Genomic DNA, 23,627 nt, shown 5'->3' with positions numbered 1-23,627 from the left:
CTTACAAATTACTGAATAGCATGTTCGAAACATAACGAATGACAATTAGGAACAGTTAGTTTTTACCCGCTATTTCGTACGTGTGGATTTCAGAAGTAGGAAAACCAATTAAAGAAACCAATTAAAGAACACACAGATACCTTGTCAAGAAGAAACATTACCAGAGGGAGACTTTGTACAAAAGTCGTTTGCTTGAGTACCTCTGTCTCATTCATGTTTCTACCGTGAAGCAGTTGTGTTTGCATGGCTGTGTTTCGGTTTGAAGGGGTGGGATATGGCGTGAATTTACTGGGTACAGAAGAACACCACCTGAGTCCTCAGGAATTGTAACGCATGAGGGGTATCATAGGTGAAATAGTATACTGTGTTATGTCCATGGTACTGCTCATGTCTATAGGCGACGGTTACCATTTTCCGTCAGGTGGTCTGTCAGCTTGATTGCCATTCTAAGTTGCTTAAAAAATATCTACATCAGATTTTAAGTTAGACCTCCGGCAATAACTACATTTCATATGAAATATTATGTGTTATTTTTTAAAAAACTCGTGTTTATACAAGAGAAAATACGAAGGTAATCTACAGAAAATGTAGTTATAGGGATTGTTATTATTATTTCAGCCGTTAACTGTCCACTGCTGGAAATAAACTTTTCCCATAGGGGGTGTTAATCCTATATTACAACACCCACGGGAAGGGGGGGGGGGGCAGGGATTGTTAGTAATGCAGATTACCACACTCACTGTCAACAATATACTCTAACAGGTCGACCTCCCCGTGGTCCCCCCTGGAAACCGTCCTGCTGAATTCCATGAGTATTCATCACGATGGGCTAACTGACCTTCCTTTTCATTCTCACCTATCATCTCTCATAGGTTACCGTTAGCTCAGGCGGAGTTACCATTCCATTATCATGCATAAAAAAAAACACCAACGGGAAAGGACCCCTTCCTTTCCTATCTTTTTCTTCCTCATCTTCTATCATCTCTAAAGCCTGACTGCGGTTGCCGATCCGCCTGCCAAGCAATGCAACTACTGGCAACCCCCCCCCCATTGGGGGGGAGGGATTGTTAGTAATGGAGACTAAAAATCCCATTGCTAGCAATATACCTAACCAGGTCGACCTCCACGCGGCTCCCCCTGGAAACTGTCATGATTAATTCTTCATAATGAATTCATCATGATTAGGCTAACTGGCCTATTTTCATTTTCATTAATCATCCTTCATTGATGGTCCGCCAGCGTATCCCGTTAGCACAGGCAGGGTTATCAATCCATTTTCATCCAACAAAAAAAAAAACCCCCAAGGGGGAGGTTTATGTTCAGCAGTGGAAGGTTAAAGGCTGATGATTATTAATAACTATGTAAGACCTTGAGCGCACCATTACTTATCTTGATCTGGAAATTAATTCTAAAAACCCGCATTATTTCACGTTCGACTCGACTGAAATGCAATAACCGTGATGCGACATTTCCTTGCAGTCAGATGACAATCTGTGCACGCAAAGCCTGATTCATGTTTATTGCATTTTAGTGCATTTAAATGTCATGGACTGAATGCAATGTTACATTTTTAACCGAGTTCAAAAATTGTATAAATTCGACGAGTATATTTTCGAAAAAATATGTATTTCATATAGTTAGCATGATTATTTTAATAGTTGACTTTTTACATCTGTATTGTCATTTTTCATGATTAGACGTAGTTATTTTTAAACTTGATTACAATGATAGTTATCATCTGCTGTTGTCTGCCCACTGTTGAACATAGGTCTCCCACTATTGAAGAAATTTTGCCAGTAATTGCCACGCTTAGCAGGCGGATTGGCAACCGCAGTTAAGATTTTAAAGAAAGACGCTGCTGCCCATATCTCTCCCATTAAGTTCCCCTTGCCTTGCCTTTTACGACACCTATGGGAAAAGAAGGGGTGGCCTATTCTATGCCTTATAGTTGTTATATAATTATATTTAACACACATATTAATGAAATCAATAATTTTTATCTCTCTTTCCCTTTACCTCATAAATCTTTCATTCCTTTTATACCGACTTCCTTTACTCACTCCCAAAGTCTCCCTCCTTTTTCCTCGAGCTTTTCCTTTAACTGTACCTTAGGTGGCGGATACTACCAACAAATGCATTCCCAAAGTTACGGTTGTCGTTATACAGGCAGCCACTAGTAAAACCAAAAGCCTTTGGTTTTTACCCAGAGAAATATTAATAAAATCATATTAAATCAACTCCAATTAATTAGGATAATTAATTAATTAGGTTAAAAGGATGATGGCAATGATGATGATAAATTAATTAAACATATGTTGTCCCCAGAACCTGGACAATTGGAAGTCATCGCGGCGGAAGCGTGTCGAGCACATAATAGAACGGTGCGTCGAGGTGCGGCGTATGGAGAACGAGCCCAGCCAGCCCCGCGCCAAGTCCAAGACGTTCAACGAGATGCTGGAGGAGCGGTGAGTACGAAAGCACATTCAAAAATGTTATTTTGCAGATTTATCTGCTGCCTCAGTTATTCCCCTTTTTGCAAGCACGTCGGGCAGTAAGTTTTGAAATAGTTTCAGCAAAATGAATATGTATTCGTACTATATTTACAAAGAATTCTTACCAATATGTTTGTTAATTTGTTATCTTATAGTGCCTTAACGGCTTAACCAATCGCTATGAAATTTAGTACACATGCACTATATGGAATGGAGAAAGACGTAGACTTCAAAGAAATTGTAAAGAAGTTTCTTCAGGGTCGACAATGAATCGAAATATTCTCGGTATTACAAATCGTAGAACTATACTGATATAATCAATATTGCAGACGTTCATAGGATACGGTAACCGCTTACCATCAGACGGGCCGTATGCTTGTTTGCCACTTCAGTGGTATAAAAAAGACCCCTTTTTATCCCGATCAGTACGTGCCCGTGACCGACGCGAACGAAGCTGCAAGTTAGTAAAAACTAAAGAACCTTTTGGTTTGTTCAAACCATTCAAGACTTGAATAATTAATTACGCGTAACATAAATATTCCGTAACACAGATATGTACAAGAAACCTAATCGAATTGAATAAACCTTTTTTGACACCATCTCAAAAGCATATGTATGTTCTTAAGCAATTCTGTGTGTATTAATTATGTGATGTCTTAAAATATCTATTCCACATTATTTGCGGTCACTGATTTCTTTAAACCATGTGTATGTGTGTGTGTGTGTGTGTGTGTGTGTGTGTGTGTGTATGTAAGTGATACCGTTGCCTATACGTCATTTTAATGTTGTATTAAGCAACCAAAGATCACAAGTTGCAACATCTCAACTACGTTTTATAATGTCGCCATATTTTATTAAAATACTACCTTTTACCTGCGACTTTGTTCACATGGTCGGACTATGTCGACTGGCCGGGATAAAAGAGGGTATACTGTTAGCAATGGAGCTAGTAGGTCCCCATTAGTAACAATCCCTTCCTCCTAGGTTTGCCTGTGTCTTTTTTGTTGAATGATAATGAAATGGTAACCCTGCCTGCGCTGTCAGTATACACTGGCGGGGCACCAGTGAGGGATGATTAGTGAGGATAAAAAGGCAGGTCAGTTAGCCTATCGTGACTAATACAAACATTAAATCAGTCACGATAGTTTTCAGTGGGAACCACGTGGAGGTCGACCCGATAGGATATATTAATAGCAATAGGGACTAACCTCCCCATTACTAACAAGCCCTTCCCCCCAGGTTTGTCTATTACCTCTAAGTGCCTTGACGGTTTTACCAATCACGGTATACACGTATTGTATGGGATGGAATATAGGCTATTTTTAAATCCCGGGTACACGGTCGAAGTTGCGAATAAAAGTTAATAGTAGAATGAACGTAGGTGTAAATATTTCATTATATTAATAATAATAATAAATAATAATAATATTTCTTTATTTATAGATTACAAAGATCCATTTTTGTTAGTAACAATTGACTTAAACTATGTTGGTAGAAAAAAAAATACAAAAATCATTTTATGGCCCCTATAATAATTTTGACCCACAATGACAGGATCAGGCTATCGTATTTAATACACAATGCCCACAGAATGCCGTTAGTGCTGCCACGCAGTCGGTATAAAAGAGATGCGATTCGTTTGCGTCTGATGGCATGGCATAGAAGTCATCTGTCCATTGCCGCTGCAAACATTGTGGATGCACTACAATTGTATCTCGTTACGTCTCCATATTGCATTATAGTAGTTTATAATAATACCCATAGTAACATCAATACCAAACGGTACTTATGTAAATAAATTTTGATATTGTAATAGCGTAATTCATTAATAATAGACTATTACAAACGTCCGCGTATTACCTCACGCAGATATAATAATATTTGATTACTCAATTTGCGATGGCCCTTATTACTAACCTATTTTATAATTATTTCGCAAGTACCAAGACATTTTCATTGCCTATAGTGTTGCGTGAAAGTGATTATTTTTTATGCAATATGAAATGATGAAGAAGCTAATGGAACACCTGATGGAATATGATAATCATTGTCCATGGCCATAAATAGACCATAAATATCACAATATATGTTATACAGTGACTCCTACTGTATTCCGCATGCATCGTCTTTCCCGAGAACTTTTTTTTTATTCAACTTAGAATGGCAAACAAGCTGACGGTCCACCAAATGGAAAGTGGTAACCGTCGCCTATAGACAAGAGCAGTACCATGGACATAACAGAGTATACTGTTTCGCCCATGATACGCCCCATGCATTGCCATTCCTGAGGACATTCATTGCAAGTATAATTGCTTTACGACAGAAGCAATAAGTGAGAGAGGGACAAAAACTGTAAAAAAAAATTTTAGTTTGTGTTCCACGAAAAAAAATTACTTCCAATGTGGCGAAACCAAATTATTTTGATTGAAAAATTTAATTACTGAATCGATTTTGATAAAATTTCTATTGTCAAAATTTCTATTTGTAAGTATATATCCTTTTAGATAAAAAAAAAATACAAATCGGTTTATAACTGACCGTGTTATGAGGTAACAAACAAAAAATACAACCAAATGTTCGTAATTCGGTTCCTCCTTCATTTTGAAATCTCTTAAAAATATGAATAATATTACTCCATGCGGATTTTACAATATATATTTGATTACACCATTTACGGTTGGCCTTATTTAGTAACCTATTTTACGATAATTATTTCTTGATTACTATTTTCATAGTTCTCGGTAGTTGTCGAGTGAAAGTCTTCAAGCGGACAGATAAGGCATGTACTAGTTCCGAGACCTAGTTACAAATATGATAGTAATATTGTTATTTAATACTAAACATGCGTGTAATGAAAGTGTAGTGTTTATCTCTAAACTCATAAATAACATCACATCGGTTTTTCGCTGCGTTCTAATATCTAATTACGCAATTAATGGTGTCCAAAAATGCATTTATTACATCATGTTACAGATCTACATTAATTCTTATGGGTTTACAATGCTAAAATCAACCATAAACCTAATTTTAAACTGCTTCAAATTCTAAGGAGTTTCTTAAATACAGTTTTTAGTTTTCTATGTTGACACACGGTTACGGCCTACACTTAACCGATTATAATAAATCTAGCTTTTACCCGCGACGTCGTTCGTGTGACTGGGATATGCTTTTTTTTTTTAATGTATAATAATGGAATGGTAACCCCGAAAGCTAACGGTATACGCTAGCGGAGCACCAGTAAGGCATGATAGGTGAGAATGAAAAGTTAGATCAGTTAGCCCATCTTGATGAATACACGTGAAATTCAGCACGATGGTTTCCAGGGGAGACCACGTGGAGGTCGACCTGATAGAGTATATTGATAGCAAGGGGATTAATAGTCCACATTACTAATAATCCCTTTCCTTTCCCACTAGAATATGTTTAATGGCAATACTCGTTACTGTACCAAAGTAGTCTGTTGGTTTACTAAATAACTCTGTAGATGACGTCATTTGTCAAGCTGATAAAAAGAGATTAAGGGATTTCCCTTCTGCCCGTCCCTAATCCCTGTACCTGTTCAGTGCTTCAATAAGATTGTTGGAGGGTATCTTAAAAAATAAGTATACAATAGTAGTGACGTCAATTTACTCTCATTAGTAGAGATGGGCAATCCACCTGGGTGGGTTTAAAGTCTGGTGGGTAAAAACCGGGTGTTTTGGGTTTAAAACCCCATAAACACCCAAATTTTTGGGTGTTTATGATTTTGTACTTCATCATCGTCATCTCAGCCGCAAGACGTCCACTATACTGGACATAGACAATATTATTATGCAGCCTACAGAATAAAAAACTTTTAATTTGATTTTGAGTTTATTAAGAAAGAGATGAAAGTAAAATGTAAAACTACAGTCAATCACTGTCAGATTCAGAGTTATTACAAGCGATGAATTGTATAGGTTCGATAGGCTCTATTTCGTCTAAACTGTTATGTTCATTTACTTGCTCAATGAAAGCTTCTAAGGTATTTTCTTCATTAAACTGAATGTCCTCGCATTCAGCTTTATGTTTAAGATTCCAGTTATAACAAATGAATGAAATTTCAGTTACACGTTCAGTTCTTTCAGTTGTAAGTCGATTTCTTTTGTTATTATGTATGTAGCCTTGGATACTAAAGGAACGCTCAGTGGCTGCCGAAGTACAGGGAGCTGATAGAATACGAATCGCTACTTTGCTTAACTCAGTGGAACCACAAATACCTTTCCACCATATTAGGGGCTCAATGCTATCTAATGAGCTCCATACAAATCCTCTGGCCCAAAAGTTTTCTTTAGCTTTATAACACGCCAAATCTGCCATTACATTTGACAAACTTAAGTGTTGGCTTAAATTGTAGATAAACTCCATACCCTTAAGTTCTTCCTCTTGAGTAAGTTCGACTCCTAGAGTTGGGGTCTAGAATATATGCTGCAAAATGTATTGGCCTCATTGCCATATTGCATCTTGAAGATACTGATGTTAGAATCTGCTGTTTGCTTTCTTCGCTCAATGTCGAAATCTCATTTAATGCAAAACGTATCTTAGCTTGTACATCTCTAAATGTAATGTATGTGCGATGCAAACGATTCTGGTCGCTCTCTAAGTAAAATATGCTTTCAGTGACTGGTTCCAAAATACTTATACATTCCCCTGTCTTCGTCCAGAAATCATCACTTAGAATTAAATCTTTAATATCTCTTGAAATTACCACATCTTCTTGTTTATTTGCAAAGCTATCTTATTTGCTTTCAAACTTTTTAACGAAGTAACATGACTTCCCCATCTTGTAGCACAAGGCAATTTTAGTGTTTGTGTAGAATCTTCACCCTGCCTTGATTTTATCAACAAGGAAATTTTTATTATATTTATGGCTTGCATAATAAACAGTTACTTCTTGTATCTTTACAATATCTTGGCACCACAAGTTAAGGATATGTGCACAGCAACCGAGAGGAACAACATGTGGATATTTGAGTTTTGTTAATTCGAATGCCTTTTTTATATTTCTAGCGTTATCGCCAATAAGTACAAGAAACTTATTTGCTCCATACACTTTCATTACTTTTTCAACTTCTTGGCTAAGGTATTCACTAGTGTGAGGATTACTTTCTGTATTCAAACTTTTAACGTATGCAGGTTGAGGTTTTGATATTTAAAAGTTTATTATTCCTTCATTTCTTAAATTAGACCAGCCATCGCACTGAAGGTGTAAGTAACTACAAGCATTTAGTTCCTCATTTAACTCAAAACGCATTTCTCTATATATTTTATCTAAGTATTTTGTCGCTAAAGCTTTACGTGAAGGTATTTTAAATTTTGGTTGCAATTTTTCGAAAAATTGTATCCATAAAGGATGTTGCACCATCGATAATGGCGTCCCTGTTACAAATATAGCTCTCGCTAATTCTGTTTTTATATGATCATCGGTGTCTTGAAACTCAGCATTTATTGTAGTGTTAGCAGACGACGAGGGGCTTATAAAAGAATCATTTGTCTCTATCTCTGACAGTCCAGACATTTTGGTTTTGGACGAGCTATCTTTTATAAGTTTCATAGAGTCTTTTAATGTTTCTGGAGATTTTGGACAAGTGATAAGATGTTGAAGCATTTTGGCAGCATTACTGAATTTGTAGACCTTATTACAAAGCTTGCAAGAAACAGACTTGTTTGGTAAAGTACGGTAGTGCTCCCATATGCGTAAATCTTTAGGTCTCCCCATTGAACCTAAAAAAATGAACGATGATTAGTTGGTCTGACGAAAATTCAACAATAGAGTGCCTATTTTTTTACAATGATTATTTCTTGTTATTTACAATAAATTTATTAAAAAAATAATAAAATAAATACAAAAAACCTTTGTAAAATTACATCTCCTCGGAGGATTAAACGCAGACGCTTTTATTATCGTATTGTTCTGTATTTTTCTCAGCAACTTCTTTAATTCGATTAGGTACTTACGCATATTATGTTAAAAATAAATATCTAGTACACATCTTAGGCTATCCACCATTATTATCCAATGACGACTCTCAGCTAACTATGCACTATCATCCAAAATAAACGTGTATGGAAAATTTTATCCCAGTCGGTTGAGGATTGAGGATAATTGCATCAACATACGAACATACCTACATACTTTTATTTACATAACGCAAGCTAAATAAAAGCTTGTAATAATACATCTAATTTTAAGTTAAAATTGTTAAGTGATCATGATATAATTGTATCATTCAAAAATCCACTTACCTTTAATTATTTCTTGTTAAGTATAAATATTATTTCAAATTATGCACTTTTTTACTGCTTTTCCTATAACACGTTACCAGGAAGTCACGTTACCAGAGTCAGAGTAATAGTGAACACGTTTGACAGTGATTGTCGTCGCCTCATATTCAGCGTCGACGAATAGTCATAATGTATTGCATGCGTGGCGGTCTTATTAAATCCATAAACAAAGAGATAATTACAGAACTCGATACTAGATGGCGCTGTTTTTGTTTGAAGAAAGTTTGCGGGCTAAAATACATAGAATTTCATCAATGACTTCCACAAAGAACAACATTTCTGTTTTTTCTAAGTCCGTATCTCTTCCGTATATTTCATAAGATATAAGCTTGGGCTACATTGTTATGCAACGTGATTTTGTCGCTGTCTTGCTAATTGACAGATATACGATTTAAATCGTGTTATTTTTTAATGTACGATCGTAAAGATTATGATCGTATCACAAAAACATGTTTTAATTTTTATTATGAAACGAACATACATCATCAGAATGCAACAATTTATTGCTACATCTGGCAGTCCTGCTTGCTATATGTAACATTATTTAAAGGGTATTGTTTTTGTGCTAAATATATAAAAACGTTATTTAATACTTTGTGGATTATTAATTTAGTTGATAATCACTGGAAGTAAAATGGATGCTAATTTGAGAGATCAAGATCTTCGTATAAAACAGTTAATAAAAGAAAATCTACGTAAGTTCTTTTTATACCTAGGTAGGTAAGGTATAATAACACAAAAGGTAGAGAAGCATTTATTCTAATAAATTTAATTTAAAATTGTAGAAAGAAAAAAATGTCTGCCAGAGCCGTAGCCGAAGCCGATTCCAAATATATTTGGCGATAGTGAGACCCAGTGTCCAGATGATTTACCCATCGTCGCAACAAAGAAAAAAACGAGGATAAAGTAAAAGAAAATTTACAAATTTAATTTATGGAGAAGAGGATAAAAGAAATGAGTATTTCGGACCAAGAATTTAAATATATACGTGAACGAGGTGTTATGAAGAAATTTTAAAGTATCTACGGGAAGCAAAAGGCCAACATGTATTGAACATGAAAACACTGAAAATTAATTACTTTCATTTTATTATATATAGATTTTTAAAATTTCCTGAAATATTATTAGTTAACGTTTTATTTAATATTGTAGAATTGATCAATACAATTTATAAAAATAATTTATTGGTATTACTTACATATTTTCAAAAAAATACTTAAAAACCTATTTTTTTGGGTGATTATGGGAGTTTATGGGTGTTTATTGGGTTTTTACCAAAGCACCGGGTTTAAACCCGGTGCTTTGCCCATCTGTACTCATTAGTATGAAATCTCGGATTTTCTCGTAAAAGGAAATCGACTTTCGTGTGACCCCACTGACTCCGTACATAATTACATGTAAGTAAGTATATCAGTTACACGTCCGTTTACGACTGATCATTATATTGTAATATGGCCATTTCATTTTGTAATATTTTAATCCAGAAATAGTTTTAAACTCTTTTTTTTTTGTTCTTATCCAATAAACCTCAGAAATATTAGATGTAGTCTGAACAGTAATTGGCTGGATATGACATTTATATACTAAATGATTTTTATATTTTTTTTTTTCTTGATATCATATTTAACATATATTATATATATATATATATATATATATATATATATATATATATATATATATATATATATATATTAGAAAAAAAAAATTAAGATAGATAATTAATTGCTATTATTCAACTGCAGCCTCTCATTTTGTATTTTAATTAAACTGTTCTCGTTAAACTATAGTGGCATGCGCTATTAAAATAGATAGTGTGCCGTCAAAAACTTCAACTTGACTATCGAGAATTCTTAGATAATCGTCGGCCATTTTGCAACCGTTTAATATTATTTAACGTGTTTATTCACAGTGCTATCAATGTTTTAATTAAACTAGAACAGACTAGAATTGTAACATTTGCTTTAATACTTGTCAGAGACCGGAAGAGTTTGTTTTTTTTTAACAGTCTAGTCTAGATCGATACGTGACTTTCATTAACCATCGTGAACATATTACGTATTGAAATCCAGCTGTGTATTTTATGTAACAATTATTAATATGATTGCTGTGCCCTTCCAGGGTTCACGTTGATACTGCACCTCTAATGTTTAAGATCAATATTGTTAAAATGTGAATATTTAATGAATGATTGAATTCAATTATTTTATAACAATATATATATATATATATATATATATATATATATATATATATATATATATATATATATATATATATATATATATATATATATACTAAGAACCTCTTGATTAACTCCGTCTTTGTGTGATATCTATACTAACTACATTTTCATTTCCGTTCAAAAAGTTTAATGAACAATCTCGTAAACATTGCTATTGCAAAATTATCCAATTATAAATTATTAGATAATTTTGCAGTCATCGTTAATCATGTTTTAAATTAAACCCTTCACAGTTGTCAATTGCAACAGTTTTCTTTTATTTGAAATCGATTTTACAATTAGTACTTTAAAATTTATTATTGTTTAATATTGACGCAGACGCCATATCTGTTTGCAAAATCGTGTAATTGTAATTTACTTAAATAAATTGAAGAACGTCAGTCAAATAAACACCAGAAAGTGACTTTGTACAAAAGTCGTTTGCTTGGACACCTCTGTCCCATTAGTGTTTCTGCCGTGAAGCAGTTGTGTTTGCATGGCTGTGTTTCGATTTGAAGGGGATATGGCAGTGAATTTACAGGGTACAGAGGAATAACACCTGAGTCCTCAGGAATAGCAATGTATAGAGGGTATCATGGGCGAAACAGTATACTCTGTTATGTCCATGGTACTGCTCATGTCTATAGGCGACGGTTACCACTTTCCATTAGGTGCGCTGTTGGCTTGTTTGCTATTCTAAATTGTATATATATATATATATATATTCTAATTCCTTTTGACCATAGATTAAAAATGTATCTCTTTTGACAGTTCATCTTTATAAATTCAGTCATTCATATCGATTAGGTATATAATTTTGCTTGTGTTTATTTTTTAAGCTATTCTCAGAAGTAGGTTAATAAATCTTCTGTTTTGTTGTATGTTATCGGATTATGTCGCCGATTCTAAACAGACTTTTATAATTCTTTTTTGCAGTCAGTAGGATTTATTTTGTAATAGTTGAAACTGCAGTTTTTGACACAGCAAATTCCTGTATGTTTCGAAATTAAATCTACTTACTAATACGAGTCCATGTTTTGAATTGGAATATTTTAAATCTAAAGTGTCTACAAAATATCCCACGGTTATTGTTACGTTTTATTTGTTTTAGAATGTAAATAGAGAGTACCCTAGTCGATTTTAAATTTGTCACGGCTAAAACCGTTGTTTATTTGCATCTACTTGTACTTAGTTACATAAAGTTATGGAACAGTTTAAATTGTTTCAAGTCGATTAACTAAACAATGTAACCGTAACACAGTAGGACATCCGGTGCGTAACAACACGTCATAAAGTCAATTAATGGCTTGTTATTATTGACAACCAATTAGGCGGATATAATTTTAATCTCGAACAAACTTAAATATTTGTTTTATTTTTATATCACACCTCAAAAAGTGAATAATAGTCTATTTGAAAGTATATTTTTTTTATTTTTTATTATTTTTATAACTTATGTTCATAGTTCTTCGATATCTATATACATATATAATGGGAAATTAATGAATTCACTGTGTTTCTTTCGTTTCCGACAATTGTTTCGACTTCATCCGGAAGTCTTCTTCGGGGAGCGTACAGCGCTTTACGTCACAGCGCCTCGCCTCGCTCCATTTTTATCTATTAAATAAAAAATTAAAATAACTGAGAATGCACAAATATTTCACAGTGTATTTTAAGAATAAACCTTTAACCCCTTTATTAATAAACACTAAAACCTTCTACAATCTATTTTAACTGTTACACTGTTTCATCATTTTCTTTCAAATTGGGAATTTAAAAAAATAGAGACAAAACATTTCAATAACTGTAGGCGAAAGTAGGTATGTTAACGCGGTATTTTTAAGAAGGTCATATAATTATAAAAATATATAATAAATACAAAGCATAGAAAAGAAAAGAAAAATTAACAAACATAATAAGGCAACTATTTAAAGTTATTTTTTTTTTATAAAATTAAAAAAGGTAAAAGATGCATCAAACACAATAGCTAAAATATGTTAATGGAGCTTTGAACTTTTTATAAATTTAATTTACTTAATCTTTATCTTACTACAATAATACAATAATTAAATTAATAGGATTTATATTAATTAAATTAACAGATCTATGGAACTGAGTATATGATATTTATATGCAAATATTGTTAATTGAAACTTAAAATAACATTTTCTTGCAGATACTTCTCACCACATAACAATATTTTAAACCCAGCAATAGAATCACAAAAGATTACGTTTTAAAAGAGTTTGTATACGACTTCATTCGAATAAAGATAAATTTGAATTAAAATGAAAGAAATTATCATAAAAAAATCAAAGAATCATTTTTACACTACTGCCCAAAAGAAGTATGATGTTATTAGGGTCCATGTATGTATGTGATTTTACTTACTGTATTACTTTTAAATGGCTCAACAAATTTGAATATATCGGTTATTGTTTGAATCCTAACATCGGCCTTGTTAATACAGATTTTTTTTTACCTTTTATTTTTATTCTTTATTATTTTCTGTTTTTTTTTTTTTATTTTGTTTTTTGGCTGTGCAGTCGTATATTCTTTTTTATTGTTATTCAAATTCAAAATTCAAATTCAAATTCAAAAATCATTTATTCATGTAGGACATTTTAGCCGCTTATGAACGTCAAATTTTTACATTATAATTTTATATTTACCCTACCGTCTTTATGCAAATTATTCGAATTTAGAAATTTAACCTTGTTTTTATGAGTTTGTTGCATCGATTCGTTTGTTCCGTATCTCTTTCACTCGATATAGTTACGTCTCGCAACATTCATACGATTTCATCATTTATTCCACTTGTTACTTAGAAATCTCGTAGATTTCAAGCAATGATAACACGCTGCCCGGTAATGATGTGTCTACAATGATAATCAGATCAATCAGTTGTCAGATAACACGACATACTTACTGACAAATAAATATTGTAATATCTATTGTGAAAACAGCACGATTCACTTTTGTTACATAAGAGAACTTAATATTATGACATGTCGATTTGAAGATTTGTAATTTTTGGAAGTAGATTTGTTTAATCTACTTTTTTTATTGTAAGATAGGCAAAAGCGTTGACGGCCCACCTGATGGTAAGTGGCGGCGGTCGCCAACGAACACTAACTACATAAAGATTTACTTTTAATAGATTTTTGCTCGGCAAAAAATACAACATACTCTGTTTTCAGAATTATTATCAATTTAAGTGAATAAAATTTTGAGAATTTAAATTAAGAGAAATAAATTTCATTGTAGAAAGTAAAAAGTAAAATACAGTAAAACGGAGCATTGCACTCTTTATGTTGTAAACAACGTTACAAACGATTTTAGCATCACGAGTCGCTAATACACACCCAACGCTGGATTCACGCCGACAGATTTAGAATGTATCTCGCATGAACGTTAGCGTACAAACATCCCGACCTGTAAACATCCTGGTTCGTTACAGAAACTAAAATTCCGCCGTTAATTGAATAGAATTTAATATATTTTAAATCCGGAGAGTGCATTTCGATAGATCTGTGTTGTTTCGTTTAGTTCCGCCGCGATTAATATTCGTGAGACCACCATTGTGAGATGAGTTTCGATTAAACTTCAACTCGGATTCCTTACACCGACGTCTGTCCAGATATGAAAAACAAAACTATGCATGATTAACACAAGTAGATTTTGTTCCACAAAAAAACGTCTCCGAATCTGTTGGTCCGATTTAAATGGCATTTTGCATGGACCTTAGATCTCTGGTCAACATTTTAGATACTTCTAATCACGGAAAATTATAGAGTTCCCGTGGAATAATTAGTACACAACCTACTTAAGTAAAGTCCTTTTGACCTAAGGCAAAGAGTGAGAACGACACATCATTTGTTAATTTTAATCCATTATTTCCAGACATAGTAAATAGATAGATACATACTTCGATACATATTAAACAGAGGGTAATACCTTGAAATATTTTCCGAAAATTCGGGGACGAACGAAACAGAAATTTGATGTTAAAATTACATAATACATGCCGTTAAAAATTATTAAAAATGTCAAAATATCGTTCCTTTGGACTATTAGGATAGGATTTATGATGAACGAAATGTTAAGCTTCATTTACTATGTCGATTTCGGTACGAACAAAAGCACGAAATTGAGCCCGAAAATTCGGAATTTCATTTCATAGTAGACCACCAGGAATAACAAATACCACACGAACAAAGTCGTGAACATCAGATAGTTAGTACTACATAATTAGTAGACTTACAATTGTTTTAAACTATGCGACTGAAACCGTATTCACTGGCCAAACAACAGTAAGTACAGGAACATCAGTGTAACCTTATCCCCCTGGCCCCTTTTATCCGTTCACACTAAAACCACATATCCTTTTATTTGTACGGCGTACACAGAGCCGGAACGATTCATTTTGTTTGTTTACGTACATTTCACTTCATACAATCGAAGAGAGCTTTTTATTTATAGATAGAAAATCAATTTTGTTTATCGCTACATCTTAATGATAATTACTTAATGGTCAGGGTGCAACAGCGGTCCTCTTAAAATATCACCAAAAGCCTAATTGTCGTTGTCGACTCGCCTGCCAAACGTGGCAGCTACTGGCAAGACCTCCCAAGGGGAGGCCTATGTTCAGCAGTGGACAGTCAGCTGTTATGATGAAATTAAAAATAGATAATTGAGATTCGTATAAGATGGGCTTTTTAACTCGCAATTCTCCTACCATTACTTAATGCAGCAAAATAGTAACGAAATAGAAATATCTCGTTTCAAATTTCATTCTCAGGATATTGTGAAAAGCGACTAACTAGCTCCAATTTTATTACTATCTATCCTCTTAACATTTCATCCCAAACATCTGGACGAGTAGCGGTCTTCCACCGTGCGTTTTTCAAGGCACTTTCTTCCACGCACAACCATTCTTTGGAATCAACTTCCAGCAGCAGTATTTCCGAACCGATATGACAACATAACCTTCAAGAAAAGAGTATATTCCTTTTTAAAAGGTGCCGGCCTTTTAAAAAGGAATATACCTACAATGCCGCTGGTGTTGTGGGTGATCATGGACGGCGGTAGTCACTTACCATCAGGTGAGTCGCAAGCTCGTTTGCAGCTGCAAAAAAAAAAAAAAAATTTACTGCCTCCAGTACAGGCTCTGCTCAGTTTAGGACTAGACCATAATCATCGTCGTATCAGCTGTTAGCTGTCCAGTGCTGAACACAAACCATATACTAGAGAAATAGACTGCCATAAATCTGAACTTCAAGAGAAGGAGATTCTCAATATGGTATTTTTTATTATGTTTGTTACTTTATCAGTCAGTTCTAAACCAATTTGGCCAATTCTTTTTTTTTATCTACAAGGATAATTTACAGACTCGTCTTATAGGAATTTTATCAAAAACGGTTTAGTGGTTTAGTTTTCAGATTAAAATAACTACTTTTATCACAATTGAGGTTTTTTTTTTTGTTTTGTGAGAGATAATCTTTAATTATATCTATAAAGCATTAAAATCATCCAAACAGTTTTGTACCTTCATTAATAATGCTAAATGACATGTTCTACATCAATAAATTGCTCCGTATTGCCTCAACTTACGTAATATTATTACGCTACATAACGGTACTAGAAAGGGCCGCCTATAAAAATGTAGTTAATATCGAATGAGAGAAATCGAGTGGGCTATGCAACAAAATAATAAAAGAATTAAACCACTTATGTATTTCCGAAATATCTTTCCTAATAGATTCCTTTTATGGTAGACGCTCGCGCGCATTATTTCAATTTTAGAACGTGATCAAGTTTTTATGGATTCGGCCAGGATTAACATTTCAAATTTAGTAACCAAATAGTTTTTATTATTTTCGTAGATCAATTAGCACACTTTCTGGTTTTAAGTCCATTCTATTGTTGACTAAGTAAGGAGAGGATTTTTTTCAGATGATTGGGCCTTTTAAAAAGGAATATACTTTATGTTTCGTATCGGTTCAAATACTGCTGCTGGAAGTTGATTCCAAAGAATGGTTGTGCGTGGAAGAAAGTGCCTTGAAAAACGCACGGTGGAAACCGCCACTCGTCCAGATGAGAAACTACGTAAACAATCTAATCGTACTAGTATCTTTAAATGTAGTATCAAACTTTTAAGTCTTAGTAGACATTTTGCCTTTTGCGTGTTCTATCCTTTGCACAACGGACTGTGCTCAAAGGAATTATTCAATATAATGCCCGTAACCGCTTTCTACCATCGTACAGCTGCCATCAGCAGGGAATTCATCCCCATACCTTAGAGCCTAGATGGTCGCGTACAGCGCAGTTTCGGAGATGTTTTCTCCCACAAACTCTCAGATTATGAAATGAGCTTCCTGTAGAGGTTTTTCCAAGAGACTACACCGTGGGTTTCTTAAAAAAAAAAGTAAAGAGATTTCTTCATGGGCAGCATTTTTGTTGTATTTCAAAATAATAATACCTACAGCATTGTTGACGAAAACTCTCAGTGGGCTTTATTTTGACATTTTGCAGAATTATCATCATATTTCAACAAATTCATACAGAACAATAATAAACTATACATACGAGTATAAACCTTGCTCTGAAATCACTCTGTCTAATAATGGAAACCATATTAAAGCTATTTTTTTAATGGATGATAATGGAATGGTAGCCCCACCCGCGCTATCCACCGGCGGGGCACCAGTGAAGGATGATAGATGAGGATGAAGTAGGTCAGTTAGCCCATCGTGACGAATTCAACAAGAATTGTTCACGATGGTTTCCAGGGGGACCCACGTGGAGGTCGACCTAATAAGGCATATTGCTAGCAGTGGGGCTGTCAAACTCCATTGCTAACAATCCCTTTTCCCCCCATTAAAGCTATTGCGTTGTTTAAAAAATCCAAGCGTACAGACGGCGAGAAGTGACTGTTTCATACTATGTATAATTACAGAAGCATCAGCTAAGGAAGGATTTTGGAAAATTTAAACATACAGACTAAATACGCGATCAAAACCGCGTGCAACAGCTAATTATATACATTTATCTTGATATCCTGTTATTTGTTTAAGAATCAGGGTACATGCATTTAAAATATTCCCTTTGGAATTAATCGCGACAGACGGAAACGTACGGTGCTTGTTAATCAAATAATTACATCCTTGATCTTGAATTCCGTCACAAAGTATCCTTTTAATCAAAACACCAACCGTATATTTTACGACAAACATTTATCATTTCTTTAATTGAATCAGATAATTGTGAGGAAATTGCGAATCTCGTGAGCTTCCTCGTTTAATAACTTAATATGTTAAATCTCTGTTTGAATAGCCTAGACTTATAATTGTCAAGCTCTCGGACTACAGTTGTGATAAATGTTAATTTCCTTCTCACAAATGAAACCTCTTTAGAATTTATTACTTCTTAAATTAAAGGCTTTATACAAGCTGTTAACGCTAGGTGTTGTAATGACAAAAGTTTGAAACATAGAGATAGGCATATTTTAGGGGGGAGGGGGGCCTAGGAGGGCTATGCACTTTAATTTCTGGCATCCACCCCAGGATATGAGAAGATATTTCAGTGTCTTAAGATATACTCGTACATATGCGCATTTTTAAAAAGTCTTTTTTAATGAATGAAAATGGAATAGTAACCACACCTGCGCTGTCTATATACGCTGACGGGACACCAGTGCAGGATGATGAGCGAGTATGAAAACAAGTCAGTTAGCCCATCGTCGAATTTTACAAATATTAACCACAATGGTTTCCAGAGCGAATCGCGCGGAGGTCGACCTGACAGGGTTATTATGCCAGCATTGGGTCTGTAAGACCACACTACTAACACTCCCTTATTTCTCTTATTAAAGGGTCAAACAAAGCAAAGAATTTAAACGCCCCAATGGAGTAGAATTTAGGATTGGCATATGCTAGGCTATTTTTAACACGACGCAATCACGCGGACGAAGTCGTAAATAAAAACTAGATGGGAATAAAAATAACAAAGGCAGGTAGGTATTATCTTAAATGTTTATTTAACTCACTAAAGCAGCTTGTTTGAAACTAACCAATGTAATTTGGATCACGTCTGTGATCGATCAATTGGTGGGATCTCCGAAGAAGAGCAAATAGCAGACAGGCGCCTCATTAGGTTGTCAATCTGGACGGACTATCCTTTGCTTTCTAAATAAACATTATACCATCCCGTTGTTCATTAAAGGAAGTTCTATCAAGAAATGTTTTGCCCCTCACTCTCTAAAGTGTATACGTTTACAAAATTTCATTAAAATTAGCCCGATTTCGGTGAATACCTTAAAGGAACGTGTCACACAATTTTTTATATAAAGATAATAAAGCCTGACAGTTCAATCAGACAATCATTGACTGAAGTCAATAATCAAATCTCAGTCTAAATCACTGAAAAATTTAAATTCATCTTTGTATCATTTAATAGTTAAAGATTGTGTCCTACAAAAGAAAACCGACTTTAGTTGTGACAAAACCAGTTATTTTAAACTAAAAACTAAACTGCTGTACAGATTTTGATAACATTCCTATAGAATCAATTTGTAAGTATAGCCTTTCAGATAAAAAAAAATAAATTTCCAAATCGTTTTAGAACTGAAAGAGTTATGAGGTAACAAACTTATAAAAAAAAATACAAATGAATTGAAAACCTTCTTTTTTAAAAATCAGACGAATTGTGAACTTACTGTTTTAGAAATCCCTTAAAAATGAATAAGTTTACTATTGTAATCTTTTGGAGGGAACGATAAAGAGTATCTATCTATCTATTTATCAACACACACGATCAAACAACGCACCGTAAACAACACAAACCTAACATACAATTATATTGAGATACATTTCGAAATTATTTCATAATAACAACGACACTCGACGATTTATAGCCAACAGAGATCCTTCGAGAGCGAGATCACTTTCCACGCAAATACTATCATTACGGTACGCGCTTGGGGGGCTGGCAGAGCTATAATTGTGATCACTGATAGCATAGGCACGGAATATATAGTGCTTGAAACATAGTACACCTGGCTTTCTCAATCGCAGTACATTTTCATTTCCGATATGTGAGGTCCATTTCAATAGAATTTAAAGTTAATTATTATGTCTGCTGAACATAGGCCTTCCCCATAAAGGGGTGTTTTGCCAGTATTTACCACGCTTGATAAGGAAGTTGACAACTGCAGTTAACCTTTGGTGATGTTTTAAGAGGGACGCTGCTGCTTATCCCTTGAGCATTAAGCTCCCATAGTTGCTTCTAGCGACACCCTCGGGAAATGAAGGGGCATTCTGTGACGGGACCACACGGCGAATTTTATTTAAAATGTAAATTAATAATTGACGCCATAACAAAATAGTGTGCTGATATGTCCAGTAGTATGTATTACGAATTAAAAATATATTAATTGATAAATCGTGTCGATTTGTTACTAATTTCTGTGTGTGATAATTATCACAAAATTTGGTTACCTTCCTTGTTTTATTGAAACAAACTATGTTTTAATAGTGTATTTACATATTCTCTAATCTGTTTTTATGCAGATTACGTGTTAAAGTTTAACATAAAATATCTGAAGTGTTCATTATAAATTAATATAAATATTCATTATAAAAGTAAAATTTGCACTATTTAGATAAAGAGCTCACGTCCCGTGCACACCTAGCAAAGATAAGGCCACCACTTTGATTTCCGTGGGTGTCTTAAGCGACTTTGGAGGTTGAGGAATGGACAGCAGCGTCCTTCTTAACACATCCTGCCAAAAATCAAAACGCCAAACTAAAGCCAAAGCCTGACTGCGGTTATCAATCTACCTGTTAAGCGTGGTACTAGCAATACACCCCATGGGGGAGGCCTATGTTCGGTAGTGGGCAGTCAACGAATGAAATCATCATCATCAGGTAAACAACTACATCAATTTTGATTAAATTTAGTTTAAAGTGTGAAAGTAAATGCCCCGCGCTTTTTTAATCGACTGGTGAGAGTTTAAAACCCACGCCTTCGTTCTTGACGATCTTGGAGATGAAGGAAGTACTTATGATACATTATTATCTTTACTCCGTCACCACTTGGACAGATGAACAAGATTCCTTTATCAATCAATAAAAAGCATCCATAACCAACGGGTCTACCATGAAATGAAATTCCGAAATTTCGGACTTAATTTCGTGTTTTTGTTTATACCAAAATCGGCCCAATAAATGGAGTCTAACATTTCGTTCGTCATACATCCTATCAAAAAAGTCCAAGGGAACAATATTTTAACATTTTTAATATTTCCAAACGGCATGTATTATGGTATTTTTAACATCAAATTTGTGTTTCGTTTGACTCCGAAATTTCGGAAAACATTTCATGGTAGGCCCTCAGTATCTACTTGCTTTAAATGAAATAGTTTGTTATTTACAACAGTGGGTGTGGCAACCCTAGCTCTCTGTACATAACTTTATTACCAGTGCTTACGTGTAAGTGTAATTCCTCTATTTCTACATTGTTATCGATGGCATACACCGCCGTTATGGCTGTTGACCATATGCGTGCAAGCTTGACCATATTTGTAGCTGCATCTATGCAGTACAAACAAAAGCGGTTTCCTGATACACTAAAGTTCACCTGCCGATTAGGGTTGTCAAATAATCGATTATTATTTCACCTAGTATACTCGAAATATCGAATGGCTTATTAAGTATATATTTTTTATACAACTTAGAATGGTATACAAGCTGATAACCCACCTGATGGAAAGTGGTAACCGTTGCCTATAGACATGAACAGTACCACGGACATAACAGAGTATACCTACTGTTTCATCCATGATACCCCCATGATTTCATTTATTATCCCTCACTAGTACTCTGTCAGCGTAAAACGATAGCCTAAGATGGGATTAACTGTAACATTTTCATTCATTTAAAAAACATGGTGGTACCTTTAAATTACTGACTGGGTTCAGCTGGGAGTAAAATACCATCTTACTAAACGAACCATACCAAAATCTACCACCTGTTACTCAAACATAGATAAATCACAATCCGATAAATTCACCAAAAGTACCTATAGTTATTGTGCGCAAAAAATTTACTTTTATCTCGGATAGAGGTGTTGTTCCCGCGATAAATATGAGTCATTACATGCTTATCTCTCTGTCTGCTTAATTTTTCAACGTTCCTCTTCATATTATTTAGATAGTAGAAAAATAAATTATTTTCTGTATTTGGCATAACAATGTTATCAACTTTTTAATCGAATTTAGTAATGAAAAAATAATACGGATAAATATGTAATAATATAAATACGTATAATACTATAAATACCTTTTTACTAATATCCTAATTTAGCATTTTTTTGTATATACTGTTATTTATAAATACAAATAAAAAAATATTGTAACTGGTTAGTAAATTAATAAGTCGGTGATTATGGTAAAACTATTTATTAATGTGAACAGCGCCATCTTTTAAGTAGTAGCATAAAACGTCCATATCAGTCGGCACTTTTTACACGAATCATACGAATGGCACGAGGAACCATTCCCTCGTTAGTTATTACAGTCGCTTTATGAACATATTCTTGTTGTAGGCATTACTCAACTATTTCTAAGTAATATTACAAGAGCATTTATTTGAAATTATGAACTTTTTGTTATATGAAGTAGATGGCGCAACTTGTATGGAGATTTATGGTTGTATTATAAGAGAGTGGCTTGTCCTACCACAGCTTATAAATCTCAGAGGTTGTAAGTTCTATTCTTGTCTGAACAAAATAGTATTGTATTATCTGGGATCTGACTAAATACTTGCCTACACAAATGTGTTTATTTAAAGTTGCAAAATCATTTTTAATACCACAAATATAGCAAATAACTATATAAGTATAATAGTAAATGGTTACCGTATTTTTTTATTAAATGCATAAAACATTGTTATTATTGTAAACTAAGGTTGATGACCCCTTCTCTTTTTACGACACGTAAGAAGCGACTTAGGTAACTTAATGGTCGCAAATTTATTGATTAATAAAATTTAAAACTTAGTTCTAATTTAATTACACAATTCCGTCACTAACAAATAGTATTCTGTGATTTTTTTTGTTCAAAGTAGTTGAAAGGACATAATAGTTATGTTCTGATCAGTAACCGATACTGTTCATTTAAATTTACACATATTATAAATTTCGAAACAGTGCCAAACTTTTTAAATCAGGATAGGTCTGAATAGATATAGGTAACACGTGAATTCCAGACCACCTACCAACTGTCTGCACGATATTTCCAGGTGTGAGATGCTTGAAGACAGGTAAATTATAGTAAATTTAAAAATAGAAAGCACTTTTATCATAGACACGAGAAATGTGTTTCTTTTTTTAAAATTGGTTTCCAGGAAACACGTGGCTCGCCAGCTCTGTACTCTTAATTGAATAGACGTCTGAAAAGAAAATTTAGAATTTTGCGGACTAAAAAAGACTATAACAATTTTAATCACAAATATTATAATATATACAAGACAAAATTAACAGAGGAACAAACTAACGCCTTGGTGATAGTGACACGTGAACATGAGTGATAGATAACTCTGCTTGGGCTT

The 23,627-nt window shown here is 34.0% G+C and overlaps 1 protein-coding gene and 1 long non-coding RNA gene across 6 annotated transcripts in view; one reads left to right on the top strand and one right to left on the bottom strand.

The window, feature by feature from the left end:
* LOC113520348 (LIM domain only protein 7) overlaps positions 1–23,627 on the top strand; it is a 244,680-nt gene that overhangs the window by 183,450 nt on the left and 37,603 nt on the right. For all 5 annotated transcript variants that reach the window (XM_031914582.2, XM_031914581.2, XM_031914583.2 and 2 more), the window contains one exon: positions 2,326–2,465. In XM_031914582.2, the coding sequence (XP_031770442.1) occupies positions 2,326–2,465 (140 nt within the window). The remainder of the gene's footprint in view (positions 1–2,325; positions 2,466–23,627) is intronic.
* Positions 12,456–22,012, bottom strand: LOC128201335 (uncharacterized). Its single transcript, XR_008253198.1, has 3 exons — positions 21,508–22,012; positions 13,734–13,898; positions 12,456–12,636 (listed from the first exon to the last, which is right to left on the bottom strand). It is a non-coding gene; the product is annotated as an uncharacterized LOC128201335 (long non-coding RNA).

Source organism: Galleria mellonella, unplaced genomic scaffold (genome assembly GCF_026898425.1).
Source record: "Galleria mellonella isolate WM207_F2 unplaced genomic scaffold, CSIRO_AGI_GalMel_v1 utg40, whole genome shotgun sequence".
Taxonomy (NCBI): Eukaryota; Metazoa; Arthropoda; class Insecta; order Lepidoptera; family Pyralidae; genus Galleria; species Galleria mellonella.
Note: the sequence above shows the minus strand (reverse complement) of the source record. Positions and strands in the feature narration are given on the sequence as shown.